The sequence below is a fragment of the Hemitrygon akajei genome, chromosome 17 (assembly GCF_048418815.1).
Source record: "Hemitrygon akajei chromosome 17, sHemAka1.3, whole genome shotgun sequence".
NCBI lineage: Eukaryota > Metazoa > Chordata > Chondrichthyes > Myliobatiformes > Dasyatidae > Hemitrygon > Hemitrygon akajei.
In genome coordinates, this window is record NC_133140.1 from 86,566,952 (window position 1) to 86,593,725 (window position 26,774).

Here is a 26,774-nt window from a genome sequence, read left to right on the forward strand (position 1 = left end):
TTAGTAACTTCAAATTCCTTGCCGTTATATCAAAGGATCTTTTCTGGGACCAGCACATGTGCAATTACAAAGAAGGCACAGCAGTAGATTTACATTCTTAGAAGCTTGTGCAGCTTCAGCATGTCATTTTTGACAAACTTCGCTAGATACATTGTGAGAGTATCCTGAACAGTAGCATCACGACCTACCATGGAAACACCAATGCCCAAAAGCAGAAAAGCCTACAAAGAGTAGTGGATATATCCTGGTACATCACGGGCAAAGCCCTGTACACCACTGAGCACATTTACATGCAGCACTGCTACAGGAGAGCAGCACCCACCATCAACGACCTCCACTATCCAGGCCATGCTCTCTTCCCGCTGCCGCCATCAGGCAGGAGGTAGAGGAGTGTCAGGACTTACACCATCTGGTTATTACCCCTCAATCATCAGGCTCCTGAACCGAAGGGATAACTTCACCCATGCCAACTCTGAACTTTAATTTTACTGTCAAAGTATGCATGTATAATTGTCTATTCCAGATACCCATTAAATATAGAACATGGGTGTGGATGAAAGACATCAACCCCCCCCCCCCAGCAAAATTCACAGACCCCAAAATCACTCCCTCACCCACAGTAAAAAAACAGCCACAAAAACAATCAATGATTCTCTACTCGTTAACAATCTCTGCCCCCCCACTTGCAGCAAAGAACAGTGACAGTAGCACCAAATCTCTAACACCCCTTACACACAAAAAAATTAACAGATCACCCACCTGCTAATTGACCACAAGAAAGAAAACACTGAAAAATTGAAAAAGAACTTCAGAATGTATATTGCATACATTTCTGACATTAAATGTACTTATTGAAACCAATATAGAGTACAGTCCAATAATCGCATAAATCTCAGAATATATGGGAAATGTCTTTTCGCTGCATACAACGAGAGCAGACACACAAGCTCAGTACTTCTGTAAAGAGTGACTGGCGACCTGGGTTCTAACACCACCAACCCAGGACCAAATGCTGCCCATGCTGATCCAGGCTGAACACGATGATCCATTGCTGGCCCCCTCAGCATTCAGCTCGATGCTTTAATCTTCCTCACCACTTCGTGATGGAGTCATTCTTTTTAAAAAAATTTTTTTTATTGAATCTTCAAATAGGTTACAGAAAGAAAAAAAAATTACCAACCCTTCCCCCCTCCCCCCAAACATATCCCTATATAAAAAAAAGAAAAAAGAAAGAAAGAAAGAATGCCTGGATATCGGAATTCTTGACCCTACACCTCATCTTTGGTCTTTTCTATAAGTCAGTTTGTGTTCTCCGACTTTTTCTGCCCCTTGTCTCTGATCTCCACTGGGCAGCTCTCCGGGCACAGCACTGTACTGGATCCCGTGATCAAGATTCAAGTTGTACATCACAGGCTCCACCAGTTTCCGTAACAAAAACAAGACACAAAAAATAAACAGAAGGCATAGAGAACATGAAATAATCAGGAAGTTTTGCTATAGGGAAAATATCGCCCATAGAATTGTTGTTCGCTGGTGCCATATTGACCAGAAGATCAAACAACTTAATTCACAACCTATGGAGTAATTTCCAAGGACTCTACAACTCATATTACCAGTATTAGATATCTATTTATTGTATTTGCACAAATTGATTTTTTTTAAAAACACATTGGTTGTGTCAATCTTGATATGTAGTTTTTCATTTATTGTTCTTTTTTGTTCTATTGTAAATGCTCATAAGAAAGTGAATCTCAGGGTAGTATATAGTGATATACAGTCAGTGGTACAGGAGTGGAACCTGGTGTGGTCACCTGCTGCTGTAGTCCATCCATTTCAAGTTTCGACATGTTGTGTATTCAGAAATGCGATTCTACACACCGCTGTTGTAACATGTGGTTATTTGACTTACTGCTGCCTTCCTGTCAGCTTGAACCAGTTTAGCATTTTCCCCTGACCTCCCTCATTAAGGAAGTATTTTCCTCCCCAGAACTGCCACTCACTAGATATTTTTTGTTTTCTGCACCATTCTCTGTAAACTCTAGAGTGCATGAAACTCCCAGAAGATCAGCAATTTTTGAGATACTCAAACCATCCATTCCACTTTTCAAGTCACTTACATCACATTTCTTCCCCATTCTGGCATTTGGTCTGAGCAACAAACAAACCTCTTGACCGTGTTTGCATGCTTTTATGTATTGTCACATGATTGGCTCATTAGATGTTTGCATTAATGCGCAGGTGTACAGCTGTACCTAATAAAGTGGCCACGGAGTCACCATTGCTGTCAGTGCAAGTGCACAGTTGCTTTGAGGAAAGAAACGCAGTCAATAGTTTTCCTGTCCAGCCAAAGCCTGACTCTTCAAAATCATAATGAACTTCACTGTGTAGAGGCCAATGTGCATCTAACAATAGCAAAGAACACACCATAAAAAGCAGTCCATGACCAGCCTTTCGACTGGACAATAACTGCTAATCAGGCAGCTTTGTGCACATGCCAAGACTTACTGAACAAAAATGAAACAATTTCCTCCCACAATCACAGCAATTTGTGCGCACAGCAAGAGGAGCAACTTCAAATGCTACTGAGACCTTCACTATACTGATTGTACACTGACCTCGAAAAGAAAACTTCCTCACCTACATAACTGGTTAAGGAGACATTTTTCTGAACAGGATGGAATCACCCCCTCCCCACCAATCACAAGGGCAGATATCTCAGACACACTGTACTTACTGCTGTGTGCCACTTGATATTTCATCAACCATTAAGTACAGGGATCTGCATTGAGATTTCAACCCATAAAAAAGCAATAATTTAGAGAAAAAGGCAAGTAATATGCTTGTAGTGATAGACTGAATTTAGCTCTAAAACCCAATTGCACCGAGAGAAAATTAGACTTGATCACAACAAAGGACATGGACGTAACATCAAAGTAAATTTATTATCAAAGTATGTATATGTCACCATATACAACCCAGATATTAATTTTCTTGTAGGCATTTACAGGAAAAATAACAAAATATAACAGAATTTACAAAAAAAATAAAGACTGACAAACATAAAGAAGAAAAAATTATGCAAATAAAAGAAATAATACTGAGAACATAAGTTGTAGAGTTCTTGAAAGTGAGTCCATAGGTTGCAGGATCAGTCAGAGTTGTGGTGAGTGAAGTTATCCATGCCAGTTCAGGAGTCTGATGGTTGCAGGGTAATAGCTGTTCCTGAACCTGGTGGTGTGGCACCCAAGGCTCCTGTACCTCCTGCCCAATGGTCATTGGAAGAAGAGACAGATGCTGCTTTCTGTGACAGCACTCCATGGTAAATGGCTCACTGGAGGGGAGGGCTTTGCCTGTGATGTACTGGGCTGTGCCCACCACTTTCTGTAGGCTTTTCCATTCCTGGGCATTGGTGTTTCTAAACCAGACCATGATGTAACCAGTTAGGATACTCTTCACTGTGCACCTACAGAAGTTTGTCAAAATTTTTGGTAACATACCAAATCTACACAAACTTCGAAGGAAATAGAAGCACTGTTACGTCATCATTGTTGAGACATGCTAAATCTTTGCAAACTTCTAAGTAGATGCATTGCCGTGCTTTCTTCATGATAACTCTTATGTGCTGGTCCATGAAAGACCTCTTATATGTTAAGGAATTTAAAGTTACTGACCCTGTCCAGCTCCAATCCCCTGATGAGAACTGGCTCATGGACCTCTGGTTTCTTTCTCCTGTAGTCAATATTCAGCTCTCTGGTTTTGCTGAAAGTCAAAGAAAGCTGTTTTGGGAAAAAATGTAATTTTAAAAGTGAGTTTTTTTTAAATTGTAGATGCTGGAATTGCTGTGTTCTGATATGACAGCATGGCAGATTGGATTGGAGTTATGAACGTTGCTTTGCAAATGGACAATGCAAAGAAAATTGGGAAGCTATGCACAACCATTATTGAACTTGAGTTCAGCTTCAGCTAAGAATGAAAGAGTACAGGTAAAAGACATAAATTTAGGAAGAATATCAAGACCGTCAGGAGGAGCACACAGGATAATGAAAAAAATGGAATCTTCTCCTTCGAGTAGTGACTAGTGGAAGATTTAAACCAGGTCATCAAAATTAAGATTTTGATGTAAAGAGTGTATCAGTAACCAAAGGGCATGGATTTGGTTAATTAGAAATACAGTATGGAACAGGCCCTTCTGGCCCAATAAGCCACACCACACAGCAACTCACCTATTTGATTAACACTAGTCTAATCACTGGACAATTTACAATAATCAATTAACCAACTAACCAATATGTCTTTGGACTGTCGAAGGAAACCAGAACACCCATAGGAGACTTTAGTGGTCATGGCAAGAAATACCAACTCTTGACAGATCTCTCCTGAGATCTGGGTGGCATGGTAGCGAGGCAGTTAGCACAACGCTTTACAGGACCTGTAACCCAGGTTCAATTCCAGCCGCTGTCTGGGTTTCCTCCAGGTGGTCCGCTTTCCTCCCTTAGTCCAAAGATGTATCAGTTGGTAGGTTAATTGGTCATTGTAAATTGTCCCATAATTAGGCTAGGGTTAAATCAGGGGTTGCTGGATGGTGCGGCTCAAAGGGCTGAAAAGACTACTCCGTGCTATAACACAATAATTAGCCAATAAATCCAAGAAACGTAATAAGATCTATGAAAGACCACACTCAACAGGGCAAAAAAAAAAACAACGTGCAAAAGAGAACTAACTGCAAATACAAAACAAACAAAAAAAAATAGTAAAAAATAAGCAACATTGAGAACATGAGACCAAGAGTCCTTGAAAGTGAGTCCCTAGGTTGTTGAACAGTTCAATGATGAAGTTATCCTGTCTAGTTAAAGAGCCTGATGGTTGAGGTGTAATAACTGTTCCTGAACATGGTGGTGTGGGTTCTGAGGTTTCAGTACCTTCATCCTGATGGCAGCAGCGAGAGGAGAGCATGGCCTGGAGGGTGGGAGGGCCCTTGATGATGAACGCTGCTTCCCTGCAGCAGTGCTCCATGTAGATGTGCTCAATGGTGGGGAGGGCTTTAACTGTGATATAGACTGGGCCATATCCACTACTTTCTGAGGCCTTTCCATTCAATGTCATTAGTGCTCCCGTACTAGGCTGTGATGCAACCAGACGATATACTCTCCACTACACATCTATAGAAGTTTGTCACAGTTTTAGATAACATGCTGAATCTTTGCAAACTTCTAAGAAAGTAGAAACATTGCCGTGCTTTCTTCACATGTGCTGAACCCAGTAGATTCCCTGAAGTGACAACACCTAGGAATTTGAAGTTTGTTGACCTTCTTCACCACTGATCCCCTAATGAAAAATAGACCTCTGATTTCCTCTTCCTTGAGTCAATAATCAGCTCCTTGGTCTTGCTGACGTTGAGCAAGAGATTGTTATTATGACATCACTCAGCCAGATTTTCATTCTTCCTCTTATATGCTGATTCGTCACCAGCTTTGTCAGCCAATGACAGTGATGTCGTCATCAAGTTTAAATATGGAATTGGAGCTGTGCTTAGCCACACAGTCATAAGTGTAAGGTGAGTAGAGCTGGGGACTATACACACAGCCTTGTGGTTCACTTGTGCTGATGGAGATTGTGGAGCTGATGTTGTTGCCAATCCAAACTATCTGGGATCTGCAATGGGGAAATAGAGGATCCAATTGCTCAAGGAGGTATTAAGGCCAAGGTCTTGAAGCTTATTGATAAGTATTGAGGGGATGATAGTATTACATGCTTAGCTGTAGTTGATAAAGAGCATACTGATGTATACATCTTTGCTGTCCAGATGGTACTGAAATTGAACTCCAATGCCCTGAGCTATAATAACATTGTGCTAAGCTACTATGGTGCTTTATCGCAATATGAGAGAGACAATGGAAGGAGATGAAGATTTAGGGCTACGAGGACAAATTAAGTGGCTTTTCAGTAGAGTGCATCAAATGAGCTCCTCCTCAGATTCAAGACACCAGAAACTGCCACCAATAGAACCACACATTGAAGTCTCAAGCTGAAAAGTCATGTAGGGAGACAACGAGTCAAAGCTGCGAGCTGTAAACTGTCCCTAGGAGGTGAATTACGTTGAAATGAGGACAAATCACCGATACTGAAGCCAAAACAATCAGACTCAAAAACAGTTACCTTCCCCAAGCAGAAGGGTTGATCAATACCTTAACCCACTAATCCACCCCTCCACACCCCCAACCTCCACAATTTTATCATTTCCGGTCAGTCACCTTATACAGATGTCACCCGTTTTTCGAACGTTTGCTTTACGACACCTCGCTGTTATGAAAGACCTACGTTAGTTACCTGTTTTCGCTAACAGAAGGTGTTTTCACTATTACGAAAAAAGGCAGCGCACGCGCCGAGTAGCCAACCTACTCCCCTGGAACCGCATTCTAGTCGGCATTGCTTAAACACGTGCCTGTGAGCATTTGTGCTTTATGTCGATTTATTTTGCGCATCCGTTAGCAAGATGTTCTAAGGTATCGGAAAAACCTAAAAGAGCGCGTAAGGGTGTTACACTTAGCGTAAAACTAGACATAATTAAGTGTTTTGATCGTGGTGAACAAAATAAGGATATAGTGAGTTTGGCTAAGGGTTTGTGGAAGTTGACGAAGATGATGTTGAAGAGGTTTTGGCATCCCATGACCAGGAACTGACAGATGAAGAGCTGATGAAGAGGAAAGGATGACAATTGAAACCAAACGCAGTAGCGAACAGACCAAAAGTGAAGTCGTCCAGGAACTGAACGTGAAGCAATTGCGTGAGAGATTAACAACGCTGCAATGAGTACAGAAAAATATGACTTTAATTTTGAAAGGGTACATAGGTTTAGGGCATATTTGCAGGATGGTTTGAGTGCTTACAAAGAACTGTATGATAGAAAAATGCACGAGGTTAAGCAGTCAAGCATACAGTCGTTTTTCAAGCCTTCCACATCAGACGACGAAACTTGACCTTTGACATCGAGGCAGGCAGACATAGAAGATGACCTGCCTGCCCTGATGGAAACAGACGACGATGAGATGACACCCCAGTCTCCCACCACCCCAACCTCTGACGACTCAGCCTAACACACCTTCATCAGTGTGCTCAGTCTTCCCGACTCCAGTAAGCGAAACTACACTGTACGTACATTATTTCTATTCTATATAGGCCGTGTATTTTTATGTGTTATTTGATATGATTTGGCAGCTTCATAGCTGAAAGGTTACTGGAAAGGGTGCTCCTGCTGAGAGCGCTTGCGTGAGATTTTCACTACACTGGTCAGTGCTGCAATAATTGTAGAAAAGTATTCCTACTTTATATAGGCTGTGTATTTATCAGATCATTCCTGTTTTTACTATATGTTACTATTATTTTAGGTTTTATGTGTTATTTGGCATGATTTGGTAGGTTATTTTTTGAGTCTGCGAACGCTCACAAATTTTCCCCATATAAATAAATGGTAATTGCTTCTTCACTTTACAACATTCCAGCTTACAAACCATTTCATAGGAACGCTCTACCTTTGAATAGCGGGGGAAACCTGTATAGAGACAATCCTGTACCTAGTGTCACCTTATGGACATGCAATCAATGTATTTAAGACCATAAGACATAGGAGCAGAATTAGGCCATCTGGCTCACTGAGTCTGCTCCGCCATTCGATCATGGCTAATCCTTTTTTTAAAATCTCCTCCTCAACCCCAGTTCCCAGCCTTCTCCCGTAACCTTTGATGCAAGCTACCTTACGTACTTATATTTGAGTTTTCATCATCTTATGGCGCTTTTTTGTTGTGCTGCATCAAAACTGATGTAATAATTATCTTTTACACTTATCTACTGGAAATGACATTGAACAATCTTGAATTTTGGATCTTGAATATTTACACAGCATTCAGCAGAATGAAGTAAAGAACTAGTTCAGGCTTTCATTTTCTAGGATAATCCAGCCCATCCTGAGATGCCTTTGAGGTGAAGGTGAACCACTGTCATAAACCACAAACATCCTTGTGCTGAAGGTATCACCACAGAATTATCAAGTGGGCAGTTCCAGAATTTTGACTGCAAGTTTGAAGGAATGGCAATAGATTTCCAAATTAAAATGCTTTGTGGCACATTGAAACTTAATGATAGAACTGTTTCCAAACATTTGCCACCCTTGTAATCCTTCGTGTTACATGTTGTACATTTGATTAAAGTCATTACAATGGGGCAGCACGGTAGCTTGGCAGTTAGCATGTTGCTATTACAGTGCCAGCAATACAGGTTCAATTCGTGCCAATGTTTGTAAGGAGTTTGTATGTTCTCCCGTGACAGTGTGGGTTTCCTCCAGGTGATCCAGTTTCCTCCCACATTCCAAAGATGCACAGGTTAGTAGGTTAATTTTTCATGTGTGTGTAATAGAGCACGTGCAGGCTCATTGGGACAGGAGGGCCTATTACTGAGCTGTATCTCTAAACAAAGAAATAAAGTTGCATCTTTAATTAATGTTGAAGAAGAAGCTTTAATACATCATATGAAAGGAGTTAAGTTTATATTGGGGTTGGGGTCAATAGGTGCCAATCAATTTGGAAGATTTTTTTGAAGATACAGTTTTCTAGCTGAGTGGATAGAATTCAAATGCGTTCTTGATGTACACTGCAGACTGTGGGACATACCCTCTTCTGATCATTTTTATCATCGGAGAGGAAGATGCAGGAGCGTGGAGACATATATTCAATGTTTTAGAAACAGCTTCTTCCCCATTCACAGATTTCTGAACAGGCCATGAACCTACAAATACTACCTCTCTTGCACTATTTATTTCAGTTTTTAAAATTGGAACTTACAGTATTGTTTTACTGTCTTACAATGATTGCAGTAATTTATAGCTTGTTAATGTCTTGCACTGTACTGCTGTCACAAAACAACAAATTTCACATTTTCTTGAACTTCCAGTGATTGCCCTACCTTCACCATTCCCATTTCCCTTTCACCTTTTTCCTTACAACCCATCAACCCCCCCCCCCCGCCCCACTCCTCCTCCTTCCCTTTCTTCCATGGTCTTCTACCCACTCCTATCAGATTCACCCTCCTCCAGCCCTTTCCTTCACCCTTCCCCCTCTCCCGGTTTCACCTATCACCTTGTAATTCCTCCTCCCCTCCCCCCCCACCTTCTTACTTTGACTTCTCATCTTTTTTCCAGCCCTGAAGGGTCTTAGCCAAACGTTGACTGTTTATTCCTTTCCATAGATGCTACCTGGCCTTCTGAGTTCCTCCAGCATTGTGTGTGTGCGTGTGTCTGGATTTCAGAATCTGCAGATTTTCTCATGTTTGAAATTTCATATATGTCAATGATAATTAACCTGATGGTGACTGCACAAAAGCTGGATGGCTGAGCATTAATGGGGGGAGGTGATTACTATTTGAAATATTAATTACATTACAGTTCAAACATTATCTCTGACCTATTGGTTCTGCCCTGAATACTGATCTGGCCTAGGTTAAGGAGATAAACAGCTATCTCCCAGAAAGATAGGGACTCCAATTTTAAACATACCATCACAAGCAGAGGGCAAAGGGCAATAAAATCCAGCAGAATCTGAACTAAAGACAATACCAGAAATACAGTATTCAGTTCCTTTGTTCACTTAAGTTTGCTTTATAAATATCACAATTTGAGCATTATCAGGAAAGCTTACTGATCTGAAACATTAACTGATATATTCTGTATTTGTATCATAATCAGATCGCTGGTTAACATTACTCCAGCTAATATAGATTCATATTTTTAGCTGATACATGGAAACTTGAAGCTTTCTCCAAGGATTAAAACTGCACATCACGAAAAGGGTAGAACATTTCCAATAATGTCACTTTCCACTCTACCAACAGAACCAAAGGCTAGAGAACGTTTTATTGCTCCAAAGCTTTGAGTGATTAAATAGTGCAGAAAATAACTAATTTGTTAATATGCACATGAACCAGCAATTAATTCAATGAATATAAAATTCAAAATTTGTAGCAAAGTGGTCTATAAATGCAATTATTCAACAACATTTACCTACAGAAAAAATAGAAATAAATCTGTTTTAATTTGTGAGACTTTCATAAAACCAATTTCAGTAATTCTTGTCACTCATCTGCTCTCCAGCATTTGCCACAACAAATCTAATCTGAAACAAGGCTCAGACTATGCCTGGGTTGGCTTGTAAAGCACAAAATCGTTTCCAACACATAAAAACAAGTAGACGCTAAGCTCAGACTCCTCAGTTTTTAGAAAGGAGAACACAAGTCCAGAAACAAGAACACAGCAAAAGTGCATACATAAGGATGCTCTTGATCGATTACAGCTCAGCATTTAATGCCATCATCCCCTCAAAACTAATCAGTAAACTCCAAGACCTGGGCCTCAATACCCCCTCATGCAATTGGATCCTGGATTTCCTCACTAGTAGACCCCAATCGGTTCAGGTTGGCAAAAACATCTCCTCCATAATCTCCATCAGCACAGCAGGGATGTGTGCTTAGCCGCCTGCTCTACACCTATGACTGTGTGGTTAAGTACAGCCCCAACAACATATACAAGTTTGCTGATTACACCACTGTTGTGGACTGTGACAAAGGTGGTAATGAATCAGCATACAGGAGGAAGACTGAAAATTTGGCTGAGTTTAATAACAACCACCTCTCACTCAATGTCAATAAGACCAAGAAAATGATTGTGGACTTCAGGAGAGGGAAATTGAGCCAGTAATCTTCAGAAATACTGAAAATACTACGTAAAATCAACACAGAAAAAAAACACTAGACTACAAACCTACCCAGGACTACAAAAAGTGCACAAAACAGTGTAGGCATTACAATAAATAATAAACAAGACAATAGGCACAGTAGAGGGCAGTAAGCTGGTGCCAGTCCAGTCTCTGGGTATTGAGGAGTCTGATGGCTTGGGGGGAAGAAACTGTTACATAGTCTGGTCGTGAGAGCCCGATTGCTTTGGTGCCTTTTCCCAGATGGCAGGAGGGAGGAGAGTTTGTATGAGGAGTGCGTGGGGTCCTTCATAATGCTGTTTGCTTTGCGGATGCAGCGTGTAATGTAAATGTCTGTAATGGTGGGAAGAGAGACCCCGATGATCTTCTCAGCTGACCTCACTATCGGCTGCAGGGTCTTGCTATCCGAGTTGGTGCAATTTCCGAACCAGGCAGTGATGCAGCTGCTCAGGATGCTCTCAATAAAACCCCTGTAGAATGTGATGAGGATGGGGGATGGGAGATGGACTTTCCTCAGCCTTCGCAGAAAGTAGAGACGCTGCTGGGCTTTCTTTGCTCTGGAGCTGGTGTTGAGGGACCAGGTGAGATTCTCCACCAGGTGAACCCCAAGAAATTTGGTGCTCTTAACGATCTCTACCGAGGAGCCGTCGATGTTCAGCGGAGAGTGGTCGCTCTGTGCCCTCCTAAAGTCAATAAACATCTTTTGTTTTGTTCACGTTCAGGGTCAGATTGCTGGCCCTGCACCAGTCTGTTAGCCACTGCACCTCCTCTCTGTATGCTGACTCGTCATTCTTGCTGATGAGACCCACCACGGTCGTGTCATCGGCGAAGTTCGAGCTGTGTGTTGCAGCACAGTGAACAGCAGTGGTCTGAGCACACAGCCCTGGGGGGCCCCCGTGCTCAGTGTGATGGTGTGCCTTCAATCCGGACTGTGAGGTCTCCCAGTCAGGAAGTCTAGTATTCAGTTGCAGAGGGAGGTGTTGAGGCCCAGTAGGCTCAGCTTTCCAATCAGTTTCTGAGGGATGGTTGTGTTGAATGCTGAACTGAAGTCTATGAACAGCATTCGAACGTACGTGTCTTTTTTGTCCAGGTGGAGGGTGATGGCAATGGCGTCGTCTGTTGAACGGTTGGGACAGTATGCAAACTGCAGGGGGTCCAGTGAGGGGGGCAGCAGGGTCTTGATATGCCTCATGACGAGCCTCTCAAAACACTTCATGATGATGGATGTGAGTGCAACGGGATGGTAGTCATTTAGACAGGACACTGAAGACTTCTTCGGCACGGGGACGATGGTGGGGGCCTTGAAGCACATTGGAACGACGGCGCTGCTCAGGGAGATGTCGAAGATGTCAGTGAGAACATCTGCTAGCTGGTCTGTACATCCTCTAAGCCCTCTACCAGGAATATTGTCTGGTCCGGCAGCCTTCCGTGGGTTGACCCCGCATAGGGTTCTTCTCATATCGGCCACGGAGAGACAGAGCACCTGGTCGTTTGGAGGAGGGGTGGACTTCCTCGTCGCCACGTCATTTTCCGCCTCAAAACGAGCGTAGAAGTTGTTCAGTGCATCTGGGAGGGAGGCATCACCCGCACAGTCAGGTGATGTTGTCCTGTATTTGATGATGAACTAAATGCCCTTCCACATGTGCTGTGTGTTGCTGCTGTCCCGGAAGTGGCTGTGGATTCGCAGGGTATATGCACACTTTGCCTCTCTGATGGCCCACGACAGATTGGCCCTTGCTGTTGTTAGGGCTGCCTTGTCGCCTGCTCTGAAAGGGATGATTACACTCATTCCACTTCTAGTGTTGCCACAACCAACGATCTCACTTTAAGGACTCTTTTTCTTGTTATTTCGTACTCATTATTTATTGCTATTTATTTATATCTGCATTTGCACTGTTTACAATTTATTGCTCCTAATGCTTACAGTTACTGTTCTATAGATCTGCTAAGTATGTCTGCAGGAAAAAGTTTCTCAGGGTGACGTATATGTAAACTGGATACAAATTTTACTTCGAACTAATACATCTCTCAAACAAGCTGCACCAGTAAGATTCTGAATGGTCCACAACTACCTTTTGATCTAATTCCCATGCAACCCTTGATCCCCTTCATATACAAAGTCTATCAGTCCAAGTCATGAAAATTCTCAAAAACTGAGCATCCTTAGACCAAAAGACAGATAATTCTAAAGAATAATAGCAATCTCAATTAAGAAATCCGTCATGTCCAAAATGGACCACCTCTTTCCCCTAGACTATAACACTATGTTATGGGGAGGCTGGTAGCTTAATGGTTAGTGTGACATTATTACACCTCGGGGCATCAGAGTTCGGAATTCAATCCCAGTGTCCTCTGTAGGGAAGTTTGTACGTTCCCCCAGTGACTCCAGGTGCTCTGGTGTCCTCCCACAGTACAAAGACCTTTGAGTTAGTGGGTTAATAGGTCATTGTAAATTGTACCGTGATTAGAGTAGGGTTAAATCACTGGGTTGGTAGCAGTGTGGCTTGAAGAGCTGCAAGGGCCCGTTCTGTGCTGTATCTTTAAATAAAGAAATACTTCTGGAATCACTCTACTCATCTGCAAAGAAAGGATTGTTCTACTTAGCCTCCCATCTCTGTGGTGAACTGGTGGGCTTATGTTCCATCTACTGGCAAATGAACTGCACTGAATCCTCCAAGTGCTGTACAATCAAAACCTGAGCAGTAGGAATCAAGTTTGCTATCAACAGTAAGGAAAAAAACTCAAAAATACTCCAAAATGAAGCTGAATCAACATTTCAAGTCCATGTTCTGATGAAGGACCTAGATAAGAGTGGGTGTGGAGAGGATGTTTCCTATAGTGGGGGGAGTCTAGAACCAGAGGGACCAGCTCCAGAATAGAGAGATGTCCACTTAGAAAGAGATGAGGACGAATTTCTCTAGCTAGAGGGTGGTGAAAATGTGGAGTTCATTGCAAAGGACGCCTGTGGCGGCCAAGTCACTGGGTATATTTAAAACAGAGGTTAATAGGTTCTTGATTAGTCAGTGCATAAAAGGTTACAGAGAAAAGGTAGGAGTGCAGTTGAGAGGGCTAATAAATTAGCCATGATGGAATTGTGGAGCAGACTCGTTGGACTGAATGGCCCAATTCTTCTTCTATGTGTTATGTTTGCCCTATTTCTCTTTCTATAGATGTAGAACTTGTAAACTGAATTGTGATTAGACTGGGGCTGCTCACTACTTCACAGCAAAAAGTTTGCAACATTTTAGACATCTCAACTATTTTACAAACAGCTGTGGAAAGTTCCCTCTGATCTTCCAGACCATCCCAAAATTCCCCCTCAAACACACACTCCAACGAGTCTTTTACAAAATACTGTACCAAAAACTCTAAACTGCACTAAGAATACTGGGTGTTCTCAGTGAGGCTAAGAGTCCATTTTATCATAAAGGTGGCCTTCGCTTCCTGAGACCACTAGGAGCTCAAGAGATGCCACAATAATCTGCATAGAGCCATCAAGGTGGCAAAACGGGGACAACCCTGCGATAATGCAGCATATAACAAGGACTGCACATCATTGTGGACTCAAGAGGAAACGCAGCAGTAAAGCCAACATTGCTGGCTTGCTCCTGGACGAGCTAAAAAAAATTTTACACTCAATTCGAGGTTGATAAAACTGAATCCCCGAGGAGAGCCGTTGACGAGACCTGCTCCTTAGTCATCTCTGAGGCTGAGGTACTTAGAACATTCCAAAGTGTCAACAGCCGCACGGCAGCGGGACAGGAAGGCATCCCAGGGCAGGTCCTCAAAGTGTGTGCGGAACAGCTGGACATTTTTAATCTCTCCCACTTCCAATGTGTAGTGCCCTCCTGTTTCAAATCGTCCATCATTGTACCTGTACCAAAGTAGCATGCTATTGGTGCCCCGTTGCACTCACCACAATTATAAGCAAATGCTTTGAGAGGCTTGTTAAAGACTATCATCTGCAGCATGCTACCACCCACACTGGACCCCTGTAATTCACTCACTGACAATGCCATAGCCACTGCACTACGCACCATCCTCATTCACCTGGTGAAGAAGGATGCATTACCTGGACTACAGTTCAGCATTCAACACCGTAATTCCCTCCAGACTTGACCATAAGCTCAGAGACCTCGGCCTGCAGCCCACTTTGTGTAGCTGGATCCTAGACTTCCTATCCACACACCTCTATTCTGAAGCTGTGCCCTCTGGATCCTATTGCCAACAGGTGGTAAGGATGCGCTCCCTCACCTCCACCCCTCAATACAGGTGCCCCCAGGATTGTGTCCTGAGTCCCCTCCTCTACTCCCTTTACACCTATGACTGTGCTACCACACACAGCTCCAATCTGCTGATCAAATTTGCAGATGACATGACAGTGATCAGCCTTATTTCTAGCAGCGACGAGACAGCCTGCAAAGGAGAGGTTAACACCCTGACACAGTGGTGCCACGATAACAATCCCTTCCTCCGTGTCCAAAAAACAAAAGAGCTGAATGTGGAGGAATGGAGACAGGCTCGGCCCAATCAACATCAATGGGACTGCAGTCGACCTCGAGGATGAGTAGTTTCAAGTTCCTCGGTATACACATCATCGAAGATCTCATGGACTGTACACAGCGGCTGTGTGACTAAAAAAAGCACATCAAAGTCTCTTCCACCTCAAGCGACTGAAGAAGTTTGGCATGGGCCGCCAAATCCTCGAGGTCTTCTACAACTGAGAGCATCCTGTTCGGCTGTATCACCACCTGGTATGGGAACTACACCAACCTTGATCGCTGGGCACTGCAGAGAGTGGTATGGACAGCCCAACGCATCTGTGAATGTGAACTTCCCTCCATTGAGGACATTTATAGCAGCAGGTGCATAAAGGAGGCCTGGATGATCATCGGGACCACCAGTCACCCCAACCATAAACTGTTTCAGCTGCTTTCGTCAGGCAAACAGTACCAGAGCATTAAAGCCAGGACCAACAGGCTACAGGACAGCTTCTTTCTACAAACCATTAGACTTATAAATTCACATGCCTGTACATTAGGACGGAGTGATAATGCAAAGATTTTTACTCCCTCATGTTGTGGGACAGATGTAAGATTTAAATAAATACAATTTAAGAGTCTAACAACAGTGGGATAGAAGCTGTCCTTGAGCCTAGTGGTATATGCTTTTAGGCTATTGTACCTTCTGCCTGAGGGGAGGTGAGAAGACAGAATGTCTGGGGGGGGGGGGGGGAGAGGTCTTTGATTATGCTGTGCTTTAGTGAGGCAGTGAGGTGTGTAGACAGAGTCCATGGAGGGGAAGCTGGTTTCTGTGGCATGTTGAGCTATGTCCACAATTCTGCAGTTTCTTGCAGTGACAGATAGCAGTTACCATTCCACGACTTTATGCATCCAACCGGAATGCTTTCAATGGTGCATTGGTAAAAACTGATGAGTCAATAGGGACACTTGAATTTACTCAGCCTCCTGAGGAAGCAGAGGCATTGATAGCTTTCTACTATTTGGACCAGTGCGAGCTCTTAGTGAATTTGAAGCTCTTCAGCTCAACACCACTGGTGTAACAGATGCATGTGCAACACTCCTCTTTCTAGGGCCAATGAGCAGCTCTTCCATTTTGCTGACATCGAGGGGAAAGGTTTTTGTCAGGACACCACATCACTAAACTCCCCATCTCCTTTCAGTACTTTGACTCAATGTTTTGGAGATACGCCCCACCACAGCTATATCACCTATAAACTTGTAGACAGAGTTAGGGCAGAATGTGACCACACAGTCAGCAGAAAAGGGGGCTGATGATGCAACCTGAGGTAACTGGTTCAAAGTGAACTGTACTACAAGCCCTTTGAGGGCAACAGGTTCAAATCTCTCTCACTGCAACAAGTGCAAGAATGCAACATATGTTGAACTTAATGATTTAAAGAAATGTACTGGTAGAGGTTGGTGAAGTAATAGGTAAAGGTGTAGTCACGGATTGCTTGACAGAAAAGCAGGACAACAGATGCTCAGAGAAATTTTAATCATGAAACAATTTGATTGCAGAGACATGAAGATTGATCAAACTTTGAAATTAACAAACAAGGTATTCAAAAAAAGCATTTTAATCCAAATTCTGACAAGTATTCTCCCACAACTCTCTTCCATAAAAACAAGTTAAGCTCAACTGCATCTTTTCATGGTAAACTGGATAGGGAAGGCAGCTCCAATAGAGCAAAGGGGAGACGTGATGTTAAATTAACAGACCTGATATGGACTTTTGACCACACGATCTACCACATCCTGTCCAGGACATAATTCTCCCTAACGTCCACCATCTCCAACAGGATCCCACAACCAAGCACATCTTTTCCTCTTCCCTGCAGGGATTACTCCCTACGAGCCTGCCCTGTACATTTGTCCCTCCCCACTAATCTCTCTCCTGGTACTTATCTGTAGCTTGCTACCACCCAAACTGGACCCCCTACAATTCGCCTACCAACTCGACCAATCGACAGATGACACAATAGCCACTGCTCTGCATACCATCCTTACACATCTGGAGAAGGATGCTTATGTGAGAATGTTGTTCTTGGACTACAGTTCAGCATTCAGCATAATTCCATCCAGGCTCAACAAGCAGCTCAGAGACCTTGGCCTTGACCCTGCCTTGTGCAGCTGGATCCTGGACTTCCTGTCGGGTCGCCAGCAGGTGGTAAGAGTGGGCTCTCTCACCTCCAGCCCTCTGACTCTCAATACAGGAGCCCCTCAGGGCTGTGTACTGAGTATTCTCCTTTACTCCCTGTATGCCCATGGCTGTCGCCACCCACAGATCTAATCTGCTAATTAAATTTGCTGACAACACTACATTGATTGGCCTTATCTCAAACAATAACAAGGTGGCCAATAGGGAAGAAGTCATCTCTCTGACACAGTGGTGTCAAGAAAACAACCTGTCCCTCAATGTCACAAAAACAAAGCAGCTGGTGGTGGATTACAGGAGGAATGGAGACGGACTAACCCCTATTGACAGCAATAGAACTGGGGTGGAGAGGGTAAACAGCTTTAAGTTCCTTGGTATCCACATCAGCGAGGACCTCACGTGGTCTGTACACGCCAGCTGTGTAGTGAAAAGGCACAGCAGTGCCTCTTTCACCTCAGACGGTTGAGGAGGTTTGGTATGGGCCCCCAAATCCTAAGAACTTTCTACAGGAGCATAATTGAGAGCATCCTGACTGGCTACATCACTGCCTGGTATGGGAACTGTACTTCCCTCAATCGTTGGAGAGTGGTGCCGTCAGCCCAGCACATCTGTAGTTGTGAAACTTCCCATTCAGGGCATTTACAAGGACAGGTGTGTAAAAAAGGTCTGTAGGATCATTGAGTCCCCAGTCACCCCAACCACAATCTATTCCAGCTGCTACCATCCGGGAAATGGTATCGCTATATGAAAGCCAGGGCCAACAGGCTCCAGGACAACTTCTTCCACCAGGCCATCAGACTGATGAACTCACACTGATTTGAGTGTACTCTATATTACATTGACTGTTCTATTTATTATAAATTGCTATGATTACACATTTTAGACAGAGACATAACGTAAAGATTTTTACTCATGTATGTGAAGGATGTAAGAAATAAAGTCAATTCAATTCAATGCAAGTGGAACAAGTGCCACACTTACCCCTACACCTCCTCCCTCACTACCATTCAGGGGCCAAAGTAGTCCTTCCAGGTGAGGTGACACTTCACCCGTAAGTCTGTTGGGGTCATCTACTGTATCCTGCGCTCCCAGTGAGGCCTCCTGTTTATCAGTGAGACCCAACATAGATTGGGAGATTGCTTTGCTGAGTAGCTAGCCTCTGCCAGAAAAAAACAGAATCTTCCTGTAGCCACCCATTTCATTTCCACTTTCCGTTCCATTCTGGCCTCCTCTGTGACCACGATGAGGTCACACTCAGGTTGGAGCAGCAACATCTTATATTCCGTCTGGGTAGCCTCCAACCTGATGGCATGAACATAGATTTCTCGAAATTCCAGTAACTGCCCTCCCCTCCCCTTTCTTCCATGGTACCCTCTTCTATCAGATTCTCCCTTCTCCAGCCTTTGATTTCTTTCACCAATTAACGTCCCATCTCTTTTTTTCACGCCTCCCCGGTTTCACCTATCACCTGCCACCTTGTACTTCTTCCTCCCCTACCCACATCTTCTTAATCTGACCTCCCCTTCATTTCCAGTCCTGATGAAAGGTCTCGGACCCAAACATCAATTGTTTACTCTTTTCCATAGATGCTGCCTTGCCTGATGAGTTCCTCCCGCATTTTGTGTTTTGCTTTTAGGTTTAAGCAGGTGCTTTAAAATGTCAGCTGAGTTTGCATCCCTTATAGTTTTTAGTATTGAATTTGACAGTTTTGAGTTACATTAAAAATTACTTTATAATATTTGTAATGTAAAATCTCAGACATTATTTGATAGAACTTGGAACCCAACCTAAAATCAATAGTGGATAACACAACGGGTGTATTTGGCAAAATAACAAAAGTTATTTTAGGAGACCAATATAAATACACTATCACCCTCTTTCAATACAAAACCTGGCCAGTCTGCAAGCCAGATAATCAGACAGGACACTATAATTACCAGTAATATCCCTATCTACACATTAGGCACAATTCTCAAACTCCTCCCCCTTCATAACAAAACACTAGCAGACAAAACTGTCTTTAGTAACTAAACAATTCTTTCAAATATTGCATTGAAGTTTGTTTTAACAAAGTAAAAGCAAGGGCATTGCCAACGAACTGGTCAGTATCTTTGAAACCAAGTTTACGACTTGAGCCAACTGTAAACAGCACCTTGAGGTCTTTTCAACGTAAAAAAAAATTCTGCTGAAAATACTCTGCATTTAAACAGAATTTATTCACAAATTTCAACTTAATTCATCTTCCAAAACCAAGCTAAGATAATCCGCTCGTCTACTTTGGAACAAGGTGCAGTACATTTGATTTCACAAACTGATCAGTGAGATTCAAAAAGCCCGAAGTGTTTCATTAAGTTTGACAGAGGAAAAAGTTGTTTTTTTAAAAATTCTTGTAGATGGAAATTGGAGTTTCCCGATCGTCAGACCCACTGAGAATCGTTAAACCAGGCAATCCAGAAATCAAAATATGGTAAAACTCAGGGAGACAAAACGAAATGCAATTGAAAGGACACAATATCCTGTTGACAAACCCGCCATTTTAAATAATATCCTTTATATTCCGTAACTCGGGAGCGCACGGAGTCCGGCCGCCGTTGGTGCCGGTTTGCACGGGGCAGCACGCTGAGGTGTGAGGGGAGAGTCGGAGGCTGTGAGCCGGCCTCGGGCCGCTCTCTCTCTCTCTCGCTCGCTAGGCCCGGCGCCTCCCGCTCTGCGCCATTTACCTTTGGCTAAAGCGACGGTGGAGTTCTCGGTGTCGATGGTGTACAGGATCCCCTCGTAGCGGATCTCCGCCTTGGAGATGAGGCTGATTTTGCTGCCGATGTACGGAGTCCCGCCGCTCATGGTGCTGCCCGTGTGGTGGCGGTCCCTCGGCGAGCTGGATGAAGCCGCGGATGGACGCCGATGGAGTCGGCCTCCCCTCCTCTCTCTCCGCTCCGTGTCGTGACGTTGTCAGGCAGCGGCCAACATGGCGCCCGCAGAGCCCGGCCCGGCTGGCGCAGCAGGCCCGGCTGCCCGCTCCCGGCTCCCCGGCCTGCCTCAGCCGGCCCACGGCGCTCAGGCTGCACCGGGGACGCAGAAACTATGCCGGCATTTGCTTCCCTCAGTTGCTGGGAGTTAAAGACTGGAGAGACACACCGCAAAGTAATCTTACCCTTCTCGGGAAGTTGTCTTTTTAAAAAGCACCATAACGTTTTGTTTTCCTAGTTGTTTTTATTGATAAAGGACTTTCAGGCACAATTTTAAGAGGTTATCAGACATGAAAGCAGGGAGAAGAAAGACAGGACATTGTATAGACAGAAGGGATGAGCTAGTTGGGCATTTGATTACAGCTTGTCCTTTGCACATGGGTTGTTTGTCCGTGTTTGTGGTGTTTCATTGAGTCTAGTGTTGAGTTGTATTTACTGTGAGTGCCCCCATGAAAATTAATCTCAGGGTTGTATATGGTGACATATATGTACTTTAATAATACATTTACTTTGAACTTTGAATTTTGCAAAGCTGAGACATTATCAAACTGTGATATCACAAGGATAAATCAAACTTGATCAAATGGCTTTCACTGTCTACAGTTGGGCACTTAACGATCCAACAAGGAATGCTACCACAAGAAAAGCATCCATCATCAAGGGACCCCACCGTCCACACCATGCTCTCGTCTTGCTGCGGTCATCAGGAAGGAGGAACAGGAGTCTCAGATCCCACACCACCAAGTTCAGAAAGTTATGACCCTGCAGAATCAAAATCAGGTTTATTACCATTGACATGTACACTATAAATTACAATTAAATAGATCTAGAATTTGAAATAAGTAGTGCAAAAAGAGAGTAAAAATAGTAATAATTCTCCACCTTCCCCCTAGCCCATTTCCCTCCAACCTATCACTTCCCAGCTCTCTACTTTATCCCTCCCCCCCACTTCTTATCCCCCCCTTGACCATCCCATGTTACTTCACTCCTGATGAAGGGTTTCGGCCCGAAACGTCATCACTACCTTCTCCCATAGTTGCTGTCTGGCCTGCTGAGTTCTGCCAGCATTTTGTGTTTTTAAAGATAGTGAGGCATTGTTCATGGGTTCACTGACTGTTCGGAAGTGTGATGGAGGTGCAGAAGGTCCTCCATCGGCAGGGTCCTGAATCAGCGGGGATAGCTTCACTTGCTACGACTCTGAACTGATTCTACAACCTGAAAACTCACTTTCAAGGACTCTTTACAATTCATGCTCTCAGTATTATTTTTATTTGGACAGTTTCTCCTATTTTTGCACAATGTACTTTGGTGTGCACCAGGCTTTATTAATTTATATTTTTTATTATACAGTAGTTCTTCCTGTAAATAAATGCCTGCAAGAAGTGAATCTCGGGTTAGTATATGGTAATATATACCAATTTAAAGAGATTTGAAAGTAGGAGGGGGAAATCTGAAATGATAGGAGAAGACAGGAGGGGATGGGGTGAAGTTAAGAGCTGGAAAGGTGATTGGCAAAATCACGCCACCCCCTCCTGTCTTCTCCTATCATTTCGGATTTCCCCCTCCCCCTCCTACTTTCAAATCTCTTAGTATCTTTTTCAGTTAGTCCTGACGAAGGGTCTTGGCCCAAAACGTCGACAGTGCTTCTTCCTATAGATGCTGCCTGGCCTGCTGCGTTCCACCAGCATTTTGTGTGTGTTGCTTGAATTTCCAGCATCTGCAGATCTTCTCGTGTCAGCATTATCTCCTTGCTTTTATATTCTATTCCCATTGAAATGCCAATATTGCATTTGCCTTCATTACACAGGCTCAGCCTGTACATTAACTTCCCGTGAGTTCTGCCATCATCCCTGCCAGTCTGTATAACCTGGTTGTATAAGGCATTGGTGAGGCTGAATTTGGAGTATTGTGTGCAGTTTTGGTCACCGAATTACAGGAAGGATATTAAGGTTAAAAGAGTGCAGAGAAGGTTTACAAGGATGTTGCCGGGACTTGAGAAACTGAGTTACAGAGAAAGGTTGAATAGGTTAGGACTTTATTCCCTGGAGCGTAGAAGAATGAGGGGAGATTTGATAGAGGTATATAAAGTTATGATGGGTATAGATAGAGTGAATGCAAGCAGGCTTTTTCCACTGAGGTTAGGAGAGAAAAAAACCAGAGGACATGGGTTAAGGGTGAAGGGGGAAAAGTTTAAAGGGAACATTGGGGGGGGGGCTTCTTCACACAGAGAGTGGTGGGAGTGTGGAATGAGCTGCCAGATGAAGTGGTAAATGCGGGCTCACTTTTAACATTTAAGAAAAGCTTGGACAGGTACATGGATGAAAAGTGTATGGAGGGATATGATCCAGGTGCAGGTCAGTGGGACTAGGCAGCAAAATGGTTCGGCACAGCCAAGAAGGGCTAAAAGGCCTGTTTCAGTGCTGTAATGTTCTATGGTTCTATGTTTACTTTATCTTTGCCTCAACATCTTGTATACCTCTATCAAGTCATATCTCCTCCTCCTCCTCTCCAAAGAAAAAAAGCCTATCTTCATAAGACATGCTCTCTAATACAGACAGCAGCCATTCTGGTAAATCTCCTCTGCACCATCTCTAAAGTTTCCACTTCCTTCCAAAAATGAGGTGACCAGAACTGAACACAATATTCAAGTATGGACAATCAGGGTTTCATGAAGCTGCAACATTACCTTGTGGCTTTGAACTATGGGATAGTCATATAGAAATATGGTGCCTGGAGTTATTTGTGCCTGTGAGGAACCTTCAAACAATAATGCTTTAAATTTGTCTGGAAATTAATACAAATTGATATTCTAAAAAACCTCAGTCTGATTGCAGTTGGATACGATCTCATTGCTACCATCTGCATGAGCCTGAAGACACACACTCAAATTTCAGGAACAGTTTGTTTCCATCTGCTATCAGATTTCTGAATGGACAATGAACCTACGTACACTTCCTCTATTTTTGCACTAATTTAAAATATATATATACTTACTGTAATTTATAGATTTTACTATTATGCATTGCAATGTTTTGCTGCTACAAAACAACAAATTTCATGACATATGCCAGTGATATTAAACCTGGTTCTGATTCTGAAGAGGACACCAGGATGCTGCCCGAATTTGAGTGTATGCGCTATAAGGAGAGGTTGGATAAATGTGGGTTGTTCTCCCAGAGCACCAGAGGTTGAGGGGAATTCCAATAGAGTCATAGACAATCATGATCTTTTCCCCAGGTAGAGATGATAAACACCAGAGGACATGGTTTAAAGTTTTGTTTTACACAGAGAGCGGTACGTGCCTGGAAAGGGTTTCCGTGTTGGTGAAGGAAGCCGGCAGTCCTGTGGAATTCAGAGACTTTTAGATGGACACATGAGTTTGAAGGGAATGGAGGATACATGGGAAGAGGAGGATTAGTATAGATCGGTAACAACATCCGGGTCTAAATGGCTTTGTCCAGTACTCAACAGTGCAAACCATAATATGGAAATATATCTGTAATCCTGAAGTCTTTATGAATTTGTAACCCTTGTAAAATGTAATATAATAAAATGGAACCTATGAAATCCCAAGGTGCTTTGCTGGTTTGGATGGGAGGATTAAAAGTCTGTGTTTTATGATGGGAACCTGTAGTATGTTTTTTTTGACAGGAGATTTGTTTTATGGCTGGAGGATGTTTTGACAACAGAGATAAACACGACAGAGCTTCTAAAGTACAAATGTCAGAACCAGATAGGAATGAAGATAACGGAGAAATGTTATGGAATGGAGCAACTTATGTACTGTTTTCTGTAAAATATATAAAATTGATTTGTTTGAGACACAAGATTGAAGATATTTTCCGGACGGTACTTGGCTGGAAAATAGAACTTCCCTTGCAAGTAAAATAATGTGGTGTAACTTGCTGTAGTTTGTTACTTTTTATTAGAAGACCTAGCTGAATAGTAAACAACAATAACATAGTGATATACTGTAAACTTCTTGTAACCAGTTTTAGGGAAATGAACAAATGGTGAATGGAAACCAAAGTTAGTTAAATAATGAAGAAGATTGCCAGGTTTGGCCAGGCACAGCCAGGCACGTGTTGTGCTTTAGGTATCTGAGCTGATGAAACACTGTAGCAGGAAATCAGCATCCATCATCAGGGTGCCCCCCACCACCCAGGACACGCTCTCTTCTCACTGCTGCCATTAGGAAGGAAGTACAGGAGCCTCACCACCAGGTTCAGGAACAGTTATTGCCCCTTAACCATCATGCTTTTGAACTCAACTCCACTTGCCCTACCATTGAAATGTTTTCACAACCTATGAACTCTTTCAAACACTCTTCATCTGATGTTCCTGATATTATTGCTTATTTATTTATTTATTATTATCATTTCTCCTTTTGGTATTCGCACAGTTTCTTGTCTTCTACACTCTGGATGTGCAGGTGGTCTTTCATTGATTCTGTTATGGTGATTATTCTGTAGATTTATTGAGTATGCCAGGAAAACAAACCACATTGTGGTATATGGTGACATATATGTACTTTGATAATAAAATTTACTTTTAAATACATAATAAAAACTATTACAATAAAAAGTATATATAAAAATGAATTAGACAAATAGTGCAAAAAGAGAGCAAAAAAGGAAGAAAATAGTGTACATGGGTTCATTGTCCATTCAGAAATCTTATGGTGGGGAAGAAGGTGTTCCTGAAACATTGAGTATATGCCTCTGGGCTCCTGTACCTTCTCCAAGAGGAGTGCATGTCCTGGGTGACGGGGTCAATGGTGGAAGATGTCCTCATGGTGGGGAGGCTAGTGCCCATGATGAAGTTAGCTGAGTCTGCTCCGTTACAGTTAATCCTTTATACCAGGTAGTGGTGCAACCAGTTAGAACGCTCTCCATGGTACAGCAGTGGGCATTTTCAAGCTTTGTTGACATATCTAGACTGTTCAAACTCCTACTGAGATATGATCTCTGTCGTGCTTTCTTTGCGATTGATTCAATATATTGAACTGAGAATTTGACATTCAGCAACTTGAAACTGATCACCCTTTCCAATGCTGATCCCTAGAGGACTGGTGAATGTTCCCTGGACTTCCCCTTCCTGAAGTCCACAATCAATTCCTTGGTCTTACTATTGTTGAGTGAAAGGTGGTTGTTGTGACACCACTCAACCATCTAATCTGTCTTGCTCCTGTGTGCCTCCTCATCACCATCTGGTATTCTGTCAACAATTTATAAATGGCATTTCAGGTGTGCCTATCAGAACGGCACAAAGTACTTCATTGTATTGCAGCAGGGAATGGTGACAACTCACTGTCATCAGAGGCTGAATGTTGGGCAGCGCACTAGTGTTATTAACTACCAAAGCCCTGAACTCTGGGAGCTATACCTCCCCCTCTCCCCATGGTAATGGGGCATCTCTAAATCTCGTTTTCTTCAATATGCTATAGAACGCAAAGGGGTAAGGAACTAAAAGGAACATCTATTTACACTTGGACAGGGTGTAAATAACTACCAGGTGTTAGAGCAACATCTCCCTGAATACATTAACACAAGAAAGTCTGCAGATGCTGGAAATCCAAGGAAGACCCATACAAAATGTTGGAGGAACTCAACAGACTGGGCAGCATCTATGGAGGGGGATAAACAGTTGCTATTTCAAACTAAGACTCTTCGTCAAGATTGGCGAAAAAAATTAGGTTAGAGTAAGAGGGTGGGGTAGGGGAGGAAGAAGTACAGGGTGGTAGATGATAGGTGAAACTGGGAGAAGGAGAGGGATGAAGTAAAGAGCTGGGAAGTTGATGGGTGAACGAGAGGGCTGGAGAAGGGATGAATCTGGTAGGTGAGGGTAGAAGACCATGGAAGGGAAGAAGGAGGAGCACCAGAGGGAGGTGATTGGCAGGTAAGGAGATAAGATGAGTGAGGGAAACAGGAATGATGAAGGGGGTGGTGGGCGGGGGGCAAGCAATTACCAGAAGTTTGAGAAATCGATGTTCATGCCATCAGGTTGGAGGCTACCCAGACAAGTGCTTAATGAAGTCAGAGGCTTTTTCCCAGGGCTGAAATGGTTGCCACAAGAGGGCACAGGTTTAAGGTGCTGGGGAGTAAGTACAGAGGAGATGTCAGGGGTAAGTTTTTTTATCCAGAGAGTGGTGAGTGTGTGGAATGGGCTGCCGGCAATGGTGGTGGAGGTGGATGCGATAGGGTCTTTTAAGAGGCTTTTGGATAGGTACATGGAGCTTAGAAAAATAGAGGGCTATACGTAAGCCTAGTAATTTCTGAGGTAGGGACGTTTGGCACAACTTTGTGGGCCAAAGGGCCTGTATTGTGCTGTAGGTTTTCTACGTTTCTGTATATTGGTGAGCTACTATATCCAG

The 26,774-nt window shown here is 43.2% G+C and overlaps 1 protein-coding gene across 2 annotated transcripts in view; it reads right to left on the reverse strand.

The window, feature by feature from the left end:
- The window catches only part of LOC140740882 (protein LSM14 homolog A-like), an 81,182-nt gene extending 60,758 nt beyond the window's left edge, over window positions 1-20,424 (reverse strand). For both annotated transcript variants that reach the window (XM_073070481.1, XM_073070479.1), the window contains exon 1: window positions 20,156-20,424. In XM_073070481.1, coding sequence (XP_072926582.1) covers window positions 20,156-20,276 — 121 coding nt within the window. In that variant the 5' untranslated portion in view covers window positions 20,277-20,424. The remainder of the gene's footprint in view (window positions 1-20,155) is intronic.
- Window positions 20,425-26,774: the final 6,350 nt, after the last annotated feature.